Here is a 16,175-nt window from a genome sequence, read left to right on the forward strand (position 1 = left end):
TGCTATTGTTTTTTATTAGGTTTCTATTTTATTTCAGACATGTCACTGATGAAGTTTTGAGCCTTGTGCCCCTAAGCTTGATAATTTTTAGGAACATATATGTCACATTATTGCAGAACTGACAATACTTAGGTATTTGGTGGTGAAGGAACACGATGCCTTAAATTTATTCTCAAATGGTTCAGAAAAATGTTTTACAGAGAAAAAATATATATATAATGACATAACAATGCATGCGTGGGCGTGCCCATGTGTGTCCAAGGAGAAAGAAAAGAAAGGATAAAGCCATTATGGTAAAATGTTAACATTTGCAGAATCTGAGTAAAGGGTAAATAGGAATTTTTTGCACAATTCTTGCAACTTTTCTGTAAATCTGAAATTATGTCAAAATAAAAAAACGGAAAAAAGAAGAGTAGAGGGTTGGGGAAGATAAAAAAAAAAACAAATTAAAGCTCAAATGTGAAAAATAAAGGAAGTCAGAAGGAAAAACGACTCAGCTGGGAAATGGACCAAAGAGGAGGGAAAGAGAGAATCCCAAACAGACGTTCTACAGAGTAGATTGAAACACGATCTTAGTTTGAGGCAAGCTATTTGTAAAATATTATAGGACGATTACAACTACAAAATGGAAAAGGGAGACATTTTGCTTTTCCGGGAAGATTTTTTTGAGTCTAGCCCAGAATACTAAAAAACAGAATAAACCTGCATATATAGAAATTACATAAATTAACAAGTCTAAATTATTTAGCATCTTTATTCTCTCCCTATAGAGTACGAGGCTTTTGGTATACTTTATTCTTTGGACACCCCCATATACAAATCTTACCGTTATTTGAATATTAACTTCACATTTTTTAAAAAGCTAACAATAAAATACAGACTGTAGTTAGTTTTACAGTTTATCAACATCTGTGTTCACCATTGCTTGCCTGTGGTTCACTTTCTTCTTGCTGAATTATATCTTAAAATTTCTTTCAGTAATGATGTGCAAACCCCTTTTGCCTTTGTATATCTGAAAATATCTTTATTTTGCTTTATTATCCTTCAAGAGGAGGATAGTTTATCTAGGTATGAAACTACATTGACCATTTTCTTCTGCCTTTTGAAGATTCGTCTTTTTCATCTGCCTTTATGGTGAAGTCTCTTATCATTGCAGTTGTCATTCTTTTGTAAAAATTCATCTTTTCTCTCTAGAAACTTCTTTCTGCAATTTTACTGTATTCTGCAATTTTACTATTACATATTTAGGGATGAGTTTGTTTTTCTTTATCCTGCTTGGTACTCAGTTTCCTGTCAATCTGAGGGGTCATGTCTTTCCTCAATTCTAGAATATTCTCAGCCATTATCTCTTCAAATATTACTTCTTTGCCAAACCTAGGGCTTCTTTTGTTTGTTCAGTTTTGTTTTTGTTTTTGTTTTTTTATTCTGTAAACTCCTATATAAGTATATTGGAGCTTCCCAATCTATTATCCATGTTCTCTCAACTGCTCTTATATTTTCTTTTGCTCTTGGTTTCTCTCTGCTTTGTTCTGCTGAATTCTTCAGTATTATCTTTCAGGATAGGTGATATTCTCCTAATTTTAAGGGTTTGGGGGGAAAAAATAAGATTGGATTTTGCCTTAGGTAAAATAGCTGATAAGAACTAGAGCCTGCATTTGAACCCAGATCTGCCTAACTTCTGACCTGGATTCTATCATTTTTGAGTTAATGAGTTTATCCTTAAAGTTAAAACCCCCAGAACAGTGAAATAGCTTCAGATCACTGCGTTATCCTGTCATGTGGGTGGATGTAATTGGGAGGATGAATCTAACTTCATCCCAAGACTGTGCAGGATGCCACATGCTAGAAAACCTGAGAAGTGTCAAGAGTTATATTTAGCCTCTTTTCAATTTTCAACCTAAATTGTTTCTAAAAAAGAAAACTTTTGTTTTTTTGTTTCTTTCTATCTTTTATGGTGCACAAAATTTTCGTCTTTCCCATTCTTTTGGCTGTCTAAATAGACTGTTTACCAAGGTTTGTTTGTATATCACGTGTTTCTTCTCAGTAGCAGAATTTTGGTTTTGTTTTATTGGGCAGATGTTAAACTTAGAATGTTTCAGCCACAGGGAAGTGATGAAATGTTTACAGTGTTATTCTATAAATATAAAAAAGCCTATTGTTGTTATTATTCAACATTTGTTAAGCGTCCACAGAGTGCTGGGTGTTGAGTATCGCTATAGTGGGGGGAAGAAGGGTTCAAGCTCACATAGATTTTTTTTCCCTCATAATATCTTTGTAATGCTGTATCTGTTGTTTATCTCAAGTAGTTCGGTAACATTTTGTGGGAGCTCACACCACTCCGCTTGAGCTAATTACATCCAAAGATGAAGGTGACACATACATTATTTTGTCACTCATTCTTTCATTTAAAAAATATTGTATTGACCAGCTGTTATTTGAAAAGAGAACTTACAGGCCAATAAGGAAAACAATCATGGAAAACAGTTGCAATGCAGCATAATGAGGGAGGGTGCTAGGAAAGAGAGTGACCTAAAAGATGTGATTAACTCTGCCAGCAGAGGTTAAGGGCGGCATCCCAGAGAAGGAGCTACTCACTTGAAATGTTTAAGTTCTGGAAAACTTAAAAGAGTTTTCCAGAAAGCAGAAGATTACTTTAAACAGAGGGAGCAGCAAGAGCATCCCTTTTTAAAACATCTCGAGTTGTTCTGCATGACTAGACTATAGGGCGGGTCTTTGCAAGATGACACTGAGAGGTAGGGTCCAGTTTGTGGAATTCTTTGAATGCTTCCCAGGAGGTTTGCGTGTCCTTCTGTAGTCAGTGGAGCCACTTTAGGATTTTTAAGCTGGGGACATTTGCATTTCTTGAGGCATCAAGGAAATTGATTGGAAGGAGACGAGACCAAGGCAGAGGCCGGTGAGAAGACTGTTGTCATTAGTTCTGGGAAGAAAAACTGACCTCAGAACTCTATAACACTGGAAACAGAGCAAAGAGAGCGAATCTGAGAGATTCAAAAGATGAAATCAATCGGTTAGAAATGTGAGGCTGCAGGGAAAGGCAGTGGTCTCGGGTGACTTCTAGGATTCTGGCTTAGGGAGGATTTTTTTCCACACCATCAGGCTCTAGCAATAACTATGGCAAATATTTCTCATCTCCATCTCTGCCAAGCAACCCCTAGTCCTGGAGGGAATCAACAATATTGGTTTCCTGCAAGAACAGTGTCCTAGAGAAGCTGCCCAAGAAAATATGGCTTCACTTCCTCAGCAGCTTGCAGGGAAAGTGATGAGAATAACCTGTGGAGACTTAGTTCTAATTTAATGTCTTTGGAGGAATCCTCTCCTTTACACGGAAGAGCTTTGATACTGAGTTCACGACTCCTGCCTGTAGCTTTCTTTCATGATTGCAGACGGAGTGCTGGTCATGTGTCTTACTAGCCAGCTCTATTCTCATGCACCTCAGAATGTCCTTTTTGAGTAATTAGACTTCTTCACTTAGTTTCAGAAAACATTTCTGATGACTTACACACCCTGCATGGTGGCAGGTGCTTTCATGTGTCATCTCATTGAAAACTCACAGCAACCTGAGAGAGAGGTGGTAACATCCATTTCGTGGATGGGGAACTGAGATTCCAAGACATTAAACAATCAATCCGAAGTCACAAAGCAAGTCAGTTTCAGAATCAAGGTTGGAAGCTAATTCATACAACATCCTAAGGCTGTCCATTCTTATGGCATGAACTTAAAAAAAAAAAAACGCATCTTTGAGATTTCTGTTCGTTTATCCATTCATTATTTTAACCACAAATAGTCCCTCTTATGTGTCAGTAATCAGATGAGGCACTGGCTTGGCAACAGAGAATGAGAAAGACCAATGGAGAGAATGACAAGCAAATAGGCAACTATAATACTGTTTAATGAGCGCTCCAGAGGCGAAGTAGAGGATGATGTGGGAGATCCCAGGAGGGGCACCCAACCGGGAACTGGCACTCAGTGAAGGTGCCCCAGAGGAAGTGATACCCAAGCTGAGATTTGAGGAGAGCAGCATCCTCCAGAGGGAGTGACAGACACTGGCACAAGGGAGAGCGTGGCAGGAGGTGAAATTTAAAGGTATGTTTAGGCCAGATTGGGGAGGACCTTATAAGCCATGTCAGAAAGTTTAAATTGAATCCTGATGTCAGTGGGGCAGTTATGGAAGTTTTTAAAGCAAAGAAGTTACATGAATACGCAGATATTTTTAAAAGGCAGCTACGATAGCAGTATCAGAAGAGAAACGATTAATAGGAAGGCGGCTTAGAGACAGACCACCCAGGATGCTGTTCCCATAATCTAGGAAAAGATAATGGTGACCTGAACCAGGGAGATGACTGAAGGGATGGAGAGAAGTGGGTGGGCTAGAGAAATGTGAAGGGCTAGAATCCGCGGGTCTCCATAATCAAAAGTAAAGCAAGACTGACCCAGGTGACTGGGTAGCGCCATTCTCATTGACTGGGATGAAGGAAGAACCAGTTTGAGAAGGAGCGTGCGTTCAGTTTTATTCATGTTGAGTTTGGCATGTCAGTGGACATCCATCCAAGAAATGTCTAATTAGGCAGCTTCGAATATGAATTCATGAAGTTAGGAGACAACAGGGCTGGGATGGAGAGAGAGATTTGAGAGATGTCAGCATTTGGCTGGTAAATAATTAACCAGGGAAAGTAGATAAATTCAGAAGTAAAGAGTGCGCAAGACAGAGAAAATCTTTATTCCAGAGACCACCAAAGAAAGGGGAGCTGGCAAAGGAGCCAGAGAGAGGTCCATCCAGAGAGATGGGAATAAAACTAGGATATCGCACCACAGCCAGGGGAGGAGGCTGCCTAACGACACACCTAGCCACTGAAAAGAGCTTAACAGGACCAGGACAGAGAATCCCCTGTGAGCTTCAGCCACCGGAAAGTTGGGAATCTTGGCTGAGATGAGAAAACTCCTCTGGGCAGTTTGGCTGGTCGGAGGTGGAGAGAGAGACCAATGATAGCCAGATGCTTTTTATAGGGATGAGAGAAATTCTACGGCCATTCAGTGTTTGTTGTTTTAACATTGGAAGAAGCCTGAATACAGTGAAATGCTGATGAGAAAGAGCCAGGGAATATAAGAGTATTTGACAGAAAACAGGACCCTGGGAAGGAAGAGGGGTTGGCAAAGCAGGGTCGGGGGATTGGCCTTGGAGCCGAGAACAAGCCCTCTGCCCTTTTCCTGAGTATCCAGGGGAAGAAAGCCTGAAGGGGGTGGAGATCCAGGTAAAGGGGTGGAGAGGGGTCCATCTGATGCTTGACTTTTCCCTGTGACATCCAGGCAGGGGAGTGTGTGTGTGTTGGGCAGTGGTTTTGGACGGAGAAAAACTGGTCAGTGGGTGGGGAGAGTGGAGGAGGTTTGAACGGAGAACGGTGGAGAGCACTAGCTGCGTGAACCTGGAAGTCTGTGGTTTTCTTTGACCTAATGCTGGGGAATTTACCTATTTGTCAGAAGGAAGTGGACTTTCCGTGGTCTTATTTGGCCCGGTGGTTGGAGCTTGTTCTTAAATTATTTTCCCTCATGGCTCCTGTAGAGAAGGGTCATAATGGTGGCTGATTATTGTCCAGTGAGTTATCAATCAGAGAAAGAAGGACCCGGGTAAAGCAGTCCTCTCTCTGCCCGCTGGCTTGTGGCGTTTGCCCGCCACCTGTGTCAGGCAATTGAGGCAAACTCTCTCAAACAGTGTCCTTCCTCAAATAGATATCATTGGAGTTCAGATGGTTAGCACATATTTCAGGGGTGCCTTCAAAAAAGGTGGCTGCGAGGCTTGCCCATCTCCTTCCTGCTCCCCGGCAGGGGTGAATGTAACCTGGCAGGCCAGCCCGGACCCCGTAGCAGGCCCCGAGAGTCAGGGAGAGACCCTTCCTTCCCAGGGCACTCTCTGAAGAGAGCCACTCCACGGCTCCGGGTTTCTGCACCAACCTCTCTGCAGCCTCTCTGCAGAAATGGGAGGTACGCTTAGAAGGAAGGCTCGCCTGGTTTCAGATCCTGGCTCTGCTGCTCACAGTGTGACTTTGAACATGTCTCCCCCTTTCCTGAACCTCAATATTACTGTCTGTAAAGTGGAATGATTACATCCATTTCCCAGAGTGATTCAGAGAAGTTAGTGAACCAACAGGTGTGAAGTGCCTCGCAAGGGAGATGCAGGGCCTGTCTGTTCCCAGGGGTGGTCCCATTTCCAGGTGATAGTAATTCCTGGCTTTCCAGGGGTGGAACAGAGTGAGTTGAAGTCCGTCTGTCTTCTGCAAGTAGCCAAGTTGGAGATAAGCATTGGGTTGTGCTCCTCAGTGTCTGTGATGGGAGCGCGCACCCCCCTCTGCTCATCTGAGCACTATGGAACAGAGAGGTACAAATGTCCAGCTGCCAGGGCAGAGCGACGGCCCTCCAGGCCCCTCTGTGAAGACACAGCCCTCAACCATTCCTGCCTGGCCCCATCCATGGCCATTCCGAGGCATTATTTGCAGAGGGATTTTTGATGGGAAGACAGATGCAGCCCATCTATCTATCAGAGGTCAAAACTGGCAGCCTGTGGGCCAAAATCAACAAACCTAGCCCTTAAATGTGTTGGTTTGTCAAGTGGTGTTTCAACCTTTTTTTCTTAATTGGTGCCTCCAAATGTTTGGAGACAGGACTTGCTTACTGTGTTTGCCATCACTCGATGTTGTCTTACACCTGCTCCTGTCACTTACAGTCCTGTCACGTATAGTCCTTGTGGACCAGTGAAGGCATTTGAGTTTGTAGCCTTTATTTTTAGATCTACTTGGGGTTTTAGTTCTAAAGTAAGCCCACAGATATCATTGAGAGTTTTTTGAATCCTCATTGTTTTTGCTGAAGCATATTGTTGAGGAAGTTAACTTATTTACTCAAAGACTATTAAGTGCCTACTATTGCCAAGTATTATATGTACCATGTTCTCAATATCTCTGAGCTTGCTGTCAGAAGCCCCATATAAGTAGCTTCTTTTAGATAGAAAGGATCAATGTTTCCCCTTGGGTAATGATATAAAATGCATCATTCATCGCCAAGTCACCTCCCCAATTTGCATATTTTTTTTTATCCCCAAGATGCCACCAAATCTTTCATTCTTCTTCTCTCAAACTACATACTCAGAGCACCCTGTTACCATGCTATGTTTACAGGCACAGGAAGTAATTTTATTGTTTCCTCAGTTTTTAGGGAGTTTCAGGCCCCCTGCTGTTATTGCCACTTAGCAACTCTAGCTCATGGCCTAATAGTGTTCTAATGGTTATCAACTGTGAGGCAGATTGGTTAGTTTCTGCTTGTAGCCCATACACTGAAATACTTCCAGGTAGATTCATTCTAACCTCTGACCCTGGAATCAATGTCCTTCCCACATCACAGTCTGCAGAAGAACAGGGCCCTTCACTTTGAGCCACCAACACCTCTGGCCATGAGAGCTATTCAGCGAGGTCATTAGTTGCCACTCTTTTAAGTTCTCACTCATTCTCTGTTTCATTAGAAGTAGGTTAATTTTATAGTGTGGGGTATCTTTTAAATTTAACGCTAATATTCCATGAACAAGCCGTGAACTTTCTAGTTAGTGACCTATCAATCTAAATCTATTCAGCATACTAGATAAACACGACTGGTTTTCAAATCAGGATGACTCGGGTTCAAGTCTCTAACTCTGTAACTTATTAGCTGTAAGACTCTAAAAGCGAGTCACGTGATTTGAGCTTTGGGTATACATCTCATTGTGCATGTGGAGTAAGAATTAACGCTTCCTTCTTGTGGGGGTGGGGGGGCTGCACAGGATGAGGAGCTTGAGGTGCCAAGCAGAGCCTCGGGCCTGCCGTTGGGGGTTAGCCTACTATCGCTCACACATAAGGGGGTTATAATATTGTCCACGGGTAACCTAGCTAACAGACCTAGCCCATCAACTGCTAGGAGACAGTGCCGTCTAAATGTTCAGCTATCCCCACACGCCCCTCCTGAAATCTGGTTGGGTTTTTTTTGGTTTTATTCTGTTTTGTTTTGTTTTTGGTCAGGTAAACTACCAAATGTGATCTCCTAAGTCCCATATGGGGACTTAGCCATTAGATGTGGCCTCTTAGTGCTTCCCCATGCCCCCCACACATGCTAGACTGTGAGCTGTGTGAAGGAGAGGGAATTTCTTACTCAGCTCTCTATCCCTAGCACGAAATGAAGCAGGTGTCCACTGAGATGGCTCAGGTGCCGCCCTTCTCACATGCAGATTTGCTTGTGGCTCCGTCTCACTAGACTTCAAGCTCCTTGTAGACAGGGCGTGTCCAGGACATCTCATGTCCCCAGTGCAGATATATAGTTTGCACTCAGTGAATGCCAGCTGCTGGAATTAGTAAGTGAAGTTTTGTCATCAACCCAGGACATAGTAGGAGCTCATTAAAAGGTAGCCACTGTTATTATCATTAACACCAAAATAAAAAGGAAGAAAAAAACATGAATATGGGCATCTAGTCACTCACTTTGGCACGAAGTGTGGACATTGATTTGAAGGTATAATAGCAAAAGAAAATGGCCCTTTATTCATTTTGGGAAGGGGAGGAGGGTTAACAAGAGAGAGTCTTTTTCAAGTGTTTGCTCCATCTTGCTGCCACTTTACTATGTGTGGCTGCTGTTGCTATGGCAATTCTTTAAGCAATTGAATAGAACAGCACTGAGTTGTTGCAAACCTGCTCTAATTGCTCCCATGCACCAGGCCTGCCCACACGACCACTCTCGGCACAGCATTCCCTTTTTCAGATGCGTATTTTCATAAATCTCTGGGCATTGTGCAGCTCCCTGGCTCTTGTGACATTGCCATCCTCGGGCAGAAGGCACAAGAAGCGACTCTGAGTAGGGAAGAGGGGTCTGCCAATTTTCCCTGTGTGAGTGAGCAGTGCAGACCCCCACATTCAAGGGGGTAGCAGGATGCAGGCACAGCAGGGCCTTAAAAACAAATAAAACATTTGTGGGATAGGTTTATTATATGTATTTCCATTGTTGGGCAATTTAGTCATCTTTTTAAAGCCAACTGTACCATTTCCGTGCCCTCCTGCCAGGAAGGCCCAGTTCATTGTGTTGTGAGAACTCCTGGTTTTAACCTACATGTGATGGGAAGAGCTGATATTGAAAGAAATGGAAAGGAGTCCGTGTGTACTGCATCCCTCCCGTGTGCCCGGCACTGGACTGGACAGTTTCCACGTGCTCTGTCACTCAGCCCACAGGTGCATCGGGCAGGGGCTAGGGCCAGCATGATCCCCGTTACAGAGGGCAATGAAGAGCACAGATTTAGTGTCAAAGCTAACGTCACAGCCAGTGAAGGCATGGGTGGGATTAGACCCCAGTTCTGACTGATTCTAAGGCCTATGCTCTTGTCACTGGGCCACACTGTCTCCCAGGAAGGAGGTCGGCCTTTGGTGACACAGGGAAGACAAATCTCAATTGACTTGCGGCACATGGCATTTAGCGAACTCCTGTGCCCTTCAACATGGAAGGCACTTCTTTAAAGAATCATGAAACTTAAGGATTATCATAGGAACAAATTCATCATAACTGTAGCTTCTTTTGAGCATTGACAGTATCCCACCTGCAAGCTAAGTGCCACATGGACGCCACACTTAGTCTTACCAAAAAAAAACAACAACTGTGAATGAGGTATCGTTTCCATTTTATAGATGAAGAAGTTGAGGCTCAGAGAAGCTAAGCGACTTGCCCTAAATCACAACTAGGGGTGACAGAGCCAGGGTTTAAATCTGAGTCTAACTCCAAAACCTCTTAACCACTAGGCTGCCTCCATGGGGCTTATATGCTCAGTACATGTTTAAAACTTTGCCTGTGAATAAGCCAGGAAGCTTAACAGCCAATGGAAAGCTTTTCTTCCTCTTCCTGAGATATCTGTAAAATTAGTTTAACCTAATAGTGCACTAGTACTTAAAGGTGCCACAGAGCACTGAGTACACTATGTTAGGATGGTCAGATCACCTTTACAATTTTTCTTTCTCTTTGTTTTTCTTTTAATGTAGTTTGTGTAATAAAAAATGGAAGAGAAACAAAAACTGAACACCTTCCTCATAGAAATGGTGTGAATCCTACACTAATAGCAAGGTTTCTTTCTTAATACTTTACATTGAACACTGATTCATTCATTCAGACAAGTTTTATTGAGTGCCTCCTGTGTGGCAGACGCTACACTAGGTGTGACCAAAGAGGAAAAATAGTCTACCAGAAGCTTTCAGCCGCAGGTGACAGAAATCTGGCAGGAATAATATAGACTTTATTAGTGATCATGGCAAGGTCAGAGGTAGATAGCTCAGTGATTGGCTAATTGAGCAGTTAACTCACTGATGATATCAAGAACCCCATTTTTTCATTCTCGAGTCTCCCCACCTCAGCTATTGGTCATGCTACCAGGCAGCCTTCCCGCACAGTCTCAAGAGAACTGTGTCATTGTTACAGTCTTAAAGCAATCTCCAAAGGCAGCAAAGGAACTTTCTCTTCCTGGTGTCTCTAAGATTCAGAAAAACTTTCCCAGAAGCTCTCCTGGTGACTCTGTCTCTTGTGTCATTGACTAGAATTTAGTCATGTGCCCATGTCCTCACCAATTAATTACCGGCAGGGAAATGAGACCACTAGAATGGATGCAGACCTGCCAGAGGAAGATGGGGGCATGAGGGGCATGAACAAAAGGGGGGTCTGTTAGGAAAGAGGAACTAGGGAATGGATGTTAGGTAGGCAGCCAATAGTAGTGACTTCTAGAAAAAGATGATCTCCTGTCCCCTGAGCTTACATTCAGTGAAATAGATAGTAAAAAGGATACAGACGGACAGATGTGCCATTTAAAATGTTCCATCTGAGCTGTAGCTTGCCTCTGCTTCAGAGGAAGTGGTTAAGGAAGTCTTCTTAGAGCTGACATTTCACCAGAGAGGTGATGGGGGAGAATCACCCCACCAGGTCGGGCGGGGGGAGAAATGTTCCAGGCGGAGGGAAGGCGGTAACGTGGCACCTTGGAGGAACCGGAGGGAACTAGGGAACCCAGGATGTAGCAAGCGAGGAGGCAAGCGGCATGGATCAATGTTAGAGACTTGAGAGGGTTAGGCACAGCTGGATCGTGCAGGGTCTTGCAGGCCACAAAAAGAAGTTTTATTCTAAGTTGGTGGAAGGGCTTTTAAAACCCTTTAATTGTGTGACACAATCAGTTTTATGGTTTTTTAAAAAAAGCATGCTGCCTGTTGGGATGGGGGCCTTAGTGGAAGCACAGAGGGCAATTAGAAGGTCACTCTGATCACCCAGACAGGCGACGAGGTGGCTTGGACTCACGTGGTAACGGTGGAAAGGGAGGGAAATGGGCTCATTTGGAGATGGGATCGATAGGACTTGCCAGGCGCTGTGCTGGGGGCATTCAGTCTTCTGTGTACCCCAATACAGTAATTTTTTTGTAAAGTAGATTAATATGCCCACTTTACAACCAAGAAAGTTCCAAGAAGTGGTCTGTAGCGGGTCATAGCCTTCAGACCGAGCCAGAGCAGAGAGGAAGAGAGCTGGTTTCTGGGAGCCGCAGACAGGACCAACTCAATTAGCATTGCACTGGGATTGTTTTCCTACGTGATGCTTTTGTTTTTGAGGGTGATATTTTGAGAACTGCTGTCTCCGTGGGAATATCTCAGTTGCGTACGGCAGAGCCATCTCCGCATCTACATTTTCTTGTTTAATACTTGGCTGTCTTTATAATGAGTGCCTTCTGTATATGGGGTTACCGGAGCAACTCTGAATCTATTTTACAACTAAATTAATGATATCCAGGAAACATTTATTTGGCTCCTTTTCTATTTATAATATCGTTACCAACTAATTGCCTTTGAATGTTCCTACTTGTAGGGTCCTTTGTGCTAGTTAAAATCCATCCCCCATAGGTGAGTCCCCAGTGTCACTCAGGGCTATCCAGTCACTTGTGAAGTTTCTCTTCTTTTAGTAACAATCACAAAAATTTACACCAGGGCAAAGGTTGAGACAACATCTAAAAAAATAATAATGTGTATTGTTTTTTCTGATCATAAAAGTAACATTTTCATTGCAGAAAACTTGGGGAAGACAGAAAAGCGTAAGGAAGCCAGGTTACTCACTTTCCCACCGTGCCGAGGCGGCCAGCACTGAATTTTGGCGCATCTCTTTCCAAATGTGTTTATGCCTTTTCACATGATTGAGCTCACAGTCAATACAGTTTTTTTCCTTCTCTTTTTATGTGATCTTCATCATTCAGGTTTTCCTCACACCATGAGATATTGTCTTTGTAGACGGCTGTAGAATTCCTCTGCTTAAATGTGCCACAAGTTACTCAACTGTGCCCCTCAAGGGAAATTTAAATATTTGTTGTTGTTTTGATGTGAACAGTTTTACACATGGAGATTCATTGACATTTGAGTTTTTCCTTAAACTAGATTTCCAGTAATTCTAATGCTAGATTAAAGGGTATGCCTATCTTTAAAGTTTTTAACACACTTGCCAAATTACTTTTCATAGATGTTTTACTGTTCATTTTTATCAACATTCCAGGCTACACTAGGAGTCTTTATTTTTTATCTTAGTAAGTTTAATTCTGTTTTAAAATTGAATTACGTTTTAGTTTTCGGTTCTTTGATTACTAGTGACATTCAACTTCTTTTCATGTTTATGAGCCTAGTGTTTATTTTTCTGTTATGAACCCTGCCTTTTGCCCATTTATCTGCTGGGTTCTCAGTGTTTTCCATTTTTGTTTACAGGAGCTCTTTTTATATTTTGGATATTAACCTTCTTATAAATTTGTAGCAAATAACTTTTCTTGAATTTGGGACTTTATTTTATTTTTACTTTTTATTATGAGATTTCCAAATATACACAAAAGTACAGAGTAAAGATTTCCCATCTGTCCATCATGCAGCTTCAGCAACCGTCAACATTTTTATTTTATTTATTTATTATCCCTCTAGACTTACCTTTTCTTTTTTCTGAAGGATTTTAAGGCAAATCTCTTTCACCCATAACTTATATTAATAAGATCTTCTGAAAGTAAAAATCTGACATTTTCTTTTTCCTTCAACTTTATTTTTAAAAAATTTCAACCTATGGAAAAATCGAAAGGCTAGTACAGCGAATACCCATTTACCCTTCACCTCAATTCACTGATAATTGTTTTACACATTTGCATTGTTTTTCACAATATGTCTACACACTGCACCTTTTATTTTATTTTCGTTTTATTTTTTGCTAAACCATTTGAAAGTAAGCTACAGATATCATGATACTTTATTCCCAAATATGTCAGCCTGTGTCTCCTAAGAATCAGGACACTGTTTATCATAACCCCAGAGCCGTTATTACCTATCGATATAATAATATTTTCTAATTTGTAATCTATACTCAATTTGCCCACTTGGCTCCAAAATCTTCTATAACTGTCTTTTTTTTTTTTTTTTTTAATACCTGAGTTCAAATTAAGCATGGCACAATTGCGTTTAGTTTTTATTATGTCTCTCTATTGCCCTTTAATCTAGAACGGCCCCCTCGCTCTTCATCCGATTTTGGTCTTCCATGACTGATATTTTTGAAGAGGCCAGGCCAGTTGTCTTGTATAATGCCCCTCAGTTTGGATCGTCTGATTGTTAACTCATGACCGTATTCCAGCACGACAAGATGCCTCAGGTCTTCATCTCGTACGTTTCCTGTCCCAGATGTGGAATCGGACCTTTCGTCAATAAGCCCTGGTCCCCTTAGTTGAGGAGGTGCAGTTAGAATACCGTCCGTGTGGTCTGCCAGTTGCTGTCTCCCAGTGGTTATGTCACCAGTGAAATGTATAGTTAGGCTCATTCCAGAGACTCTTCCAGCTCTGCTGCCCTCAGGCTGTAGGCCTCCGCTGGCCTTCCTAGCAACCAGGAAAAGAGATGGTTTTGACTGAGAAAATTTTCTGGTGTAGCACTGGGTCTGTAGAGAATCTTCCAGTTGCAACAGTTTTGTTGGCTCTCATCTGTCACTTGGGACCCACCCTAAAAAAATGTATTTCCTACTTGAAATTTCCAATAACACATGCATACAACGTGTATAGAGAGCTTAGAAACTGACCTTCTACCGCAGCGAGTCAGTGGTAGATTTAGGCTTCCAACCTGAGTCTCTGACGCTAAAGCCTGAGCTCCCTCCCCTATGCCAGACTGATTCTTGTTGTGGGTGTGGAGTAAATGAGGGGGCCTGGGCTGCCCTGAGGATCAGAGTCAGCAGAGAAGCTCGCCCAGAGTCCAGGTCAGGGATGCTCACAGGCGAAAAGATGAACAGTCCTCAGAATGACATTTCAATAGTAATAAACTTAGATGATCTCCGTCCTGTAGCCCATTCAGAGAAGAGCTACAAGTTATGTAGCTCATTCTCTAGTTTCCAGAATATCAGAAATGTTTTAAAATATGGCAGCGTGTCTTCTTCAGATTACTTAAATTGCACAACCGTGAGGCAGACACGCTTCCAGGCATCTTCACATCTCACTTGGATTAATCTTCACAGCAATCTTTAAAGCTTTAAGGTATGTCTCGTTATCCCCATTTTTCAGCTTAGGAAACCGAGACTCGGAGAGATGAGGTAATTTGGCCAAGAACCATTCATGGCAAAGCTAGTATTAGAATCAGCCTCTGTTGGCACCAAATTTACACTCCTTCCACTGCTCCAAGCTGCCTACAGCTTTTGATTGTTGCCAGCCAGACTTTGTATCCACCCTCTCTGGGGCCACCCCACAGATTTGGGTCTTCCTGTTACATCATTCCTGTTAAGTTTCTGGCTCCTGCTTTGTTGAGATGTGCGACGCGCCGACTTTGCTCTGGCTGCCAGAATAGCCGGTGGGCCGTGCAGCTCGGAAGGAGCGCCGAACAGAGAAGCGGAGGAACTCAAGTCCCCACGACGCTGAGGACACTCACCTTTCCTCCTTTGAATCTCTAAGTCCACATCCCAGGACGCTATTCTTGCCCGAGATGTGTGTCTGCAGAGGCCTCTGAGCTTTCAAGTGAAGTGAGCCAAGTGCCGGCCCATTCACTCGCACCCCACTCCCGTGGCCAGGGGCCACGCTCCCCCTCGAAGCCAGCACAAGGCGAGGTCCTCATGGGGCCGGGCCCTCTGCGTTCACAGAGGAAAAATGAAAGTTGCTTTATTCCCCGGCCTCTTCACAGCTCCCATTATGACGAGAGGGCTCCACAGTCAGGAGCCAGGGCTGTGATATTTCTACTTCAGCCTGAGAGATTCATATGTTTGACTAATCAATTCTTTGGCACTGACTTCCCGGCCTGCGGCTTGTTCTCTTGCTTTTGATCGTCTGTTTGCCTCTTCGCCATTCTGCTGGTTCTTGTTTGGAGCTTTTATTTTCCAGGAACACTTTGACCTGCTCGATCCTCTATATTCTTCTTTCTCTCCCTTTGTCATTTTCCTCTCTGATTTTGATTTCCCATGTGTTGGGCCGCACACAGCGTCCACACACAAGCAAAGTGGAAACCCTCAAGTCACGAGGCCCTGGTAACTGGTGGGTTTTGTTTGGAGAGCCAAGGGACCCTGCACCGTAGCCAGCCCCCAGCCCCGCAGGCCCCCAGCCAAGCCGGGCTGCAGTCTTCCGTCTCTCCTGTCCCACCTCAGGCCCGCCCTGCCACGTGCAGTCCCTGATGTAGTTAACAGCCTCTAGCGCACGCAGCACACTGGGGGGAGGAGGTGCAGATGCTAACGTCGGTCACGTTTCTCAGGTGAAGAAACTGGGGATTGGACATATGAAGCGACTTTCCCAGCGTTCAGAGCTGGTAAATGGTCTGCCCCGGAGCCGGGCCTCCTCCTGCTGCGCCGCCGCCACAGTCATCAGTCGATGGCTGACTTCCACTCCGGCAGAGCGGCTGCTCTGTCCTCTGCGTGATCTCGTCCAGTGGAGTGGGCATCTGCAGTGCAGACTGTGGCAGCTGCCACTTCCTGAGCACTTCCTCTGTGACGGGTCCTCACGATAAGCTGAGCTCACAGCAGTAAAAGTAGCTTTCCTGAGGCCACCCTTCCTATGCCAGAGCCAGGACTACGGCCAGGTCTGATGCCTCTGACATTTGGCCTCTTACTGGGAGAGTCAGGGAGTCACCCTGCGAAGGGCTCTGGGAGGGCATCCCAGGGGCAGG

The 16,175-nt window shown here is 43.6% G+C and overlaps 1 protein-coding gene across 1 annotated transcript in view; it reads left to right on the top strand.

Moving 5' to 3' along the window:
* Window positions 1–16,175, top strand: part of DENND1A (DENN domain containing 1A) — a 457,019-nt gene that overhangs the window by 328,101 nt on the left and 112,743 nt on the right. Inside the window, exon 14 of the mRNA XM_023532960.1 lies at window positions 12,101–12,221. Within this exon, the coding sequence (XP_023388728.1) occupies window positions 12,101–12,221 (121 nt within the window). The remainder of the gene's footprint in view (window positions 1–12,100; window positions 12,222–16,175) is intronic.

Source organism: Pteropus vampyrus, unplaced genomic scaffold (assembly GCF_000151845.1).
Source record: "Pteropus vampyrus isolate Shadow unplaced genomic scaffold, Pvam_2.0 Scaffold95, whole genome shotgun sequence".
Taxonomy (NCBI): Eukaryota; Metazoa; Chordata; class Mammalia; order Chiroptera; family Pteropodidae; genus Pteropus; species Pteropus vampyrus.